Source organism: Lolium perenne, chromosome 1 (genome assembly GCF_019359855.2).
Source record: "Lolium perenne isolate Kyuss_39 chromosome 1, Kyuss_2.0, whole genome shotgun sequence".
NCBI lineage: Eukaryota > Viridiplantae > Streptophyta > Magnoliopsida > Poales > Poaceae > Lolium > Lolium perenne.
This window is the reverse complement of record NC_067244.2, coordinates 267,825,221-267,826,212: the sequence shown is the minus strand read 5'-3', so window position 1 is coordinate 267,826,212 and position 992 is coordinate 267,825,221. Positions and strand designations below refer to the sequence as shown.

The 992-nt window shown below is 47.9% G+C and overlaps 1 protein-coding gene across 1 annotated transcript; it reads left to right on the top strand.

Annotated features, from left to right (window-relative positions):
- The first annotated feature begins 202 nt into the window (after positions 1-202).
- On the top strand, positions 203-709 carry LOC139835006 (uncharacterized). The gene has a single exon (XM_071824947.1). The coding sequence runs from the start codon at positions 203-205 to the stop codon at positions 707-709; it is 507 nt and encodes a 168-aa protein (XP_071681048.1).
- Positions 710-992: the final 283 nt, after the last annotated feature.

Sequence of the window (992 nt, the reverse complement as noted above, 5' to 3'; positions counted from 1 at the left end):
GAATGTTTCGTCTGAAGGTGTAGCGCCCTGGAGGATTTCTTTCGTTTATGGGGAGCCATGCAGAGACAAACGTCATGAGTTTTGGAGTTTGTTGCGGCGACTGAGGACTCAAAGGGATGGCCCATGGCTTGTGTGTGGCGATTTCAACGAAGCACTCACTCAGGATGAGCACTCAGGGCCAGTTCCTCGTTCAGATGCACAGATGGAGTTATTCAGACAGTGCCTCGATGATTGTGGTCTTGTGGACATGGGTTTCTCGGGTCCTTTGTTCACTTGGTCAAATAGGCAAAATGCTGACGCCAGGGTGCGAGTGAGACTTGATGGAGCGGTGGCAAATGGTGAATTCAACACTCTATTTGATGATGCTAATGTAGAGAACATCATTACCACCACGACAGATCATTTTGCGATTCTGGTCAGGCTGCAAAGCTTTGGTCGACCTGATTCACGAAAACCTGTGCAATCTGGGTTTCACTTTGAAGCAGCCTGGTTACGTGCACCAGATTATAGAGATATGATGGAAAAAGCCTGGGGAGAGGTGAGTGATGGCTCACTCTCGCTGCAAGCAACCTGGGACAACCTTGGGTCAGTGGCAGTTAGACTGCAACGGTGGAGTCAGGAGTGCTTTGGTTCTGTTCGGAAAGAAATAAAGAATTTGGAAAGTAAACTGAGGTCTCTGATCGAGGCTGCATCCGTGGTCTGCTGCTAATGATTTGGCGGCAAGTACTGCTGAGCGTCGACTATGTGAATTGTTTGAACGGGAAGAAATAATTGCTAGACAACGATCAAGGGTCGAGTGGCTCAAGGAAGGGGATCGCAATACAACATTTTTTCATGCACGTGCGACGACGCGTAGGCACACAAATAAAATCAGGGCCATTGTTGATGAAAATGGGGCTCGCTTTGAGGATCTCCCTACTATTAAAGGTATGGCTGAGAAATTCTATGGTGACCTTTCCTCCTCTGAAGCTTTTGATGATGCTGCTGTGATT

Coding starts and splice junctions, on each gene's coding strand:
- LOC139835006 (XM_071824947.1), top strand. CDS start 203: ATGGAGTTATTCAGACAGTGCCTCGATGATTGTGGTCTTGTGGACATG.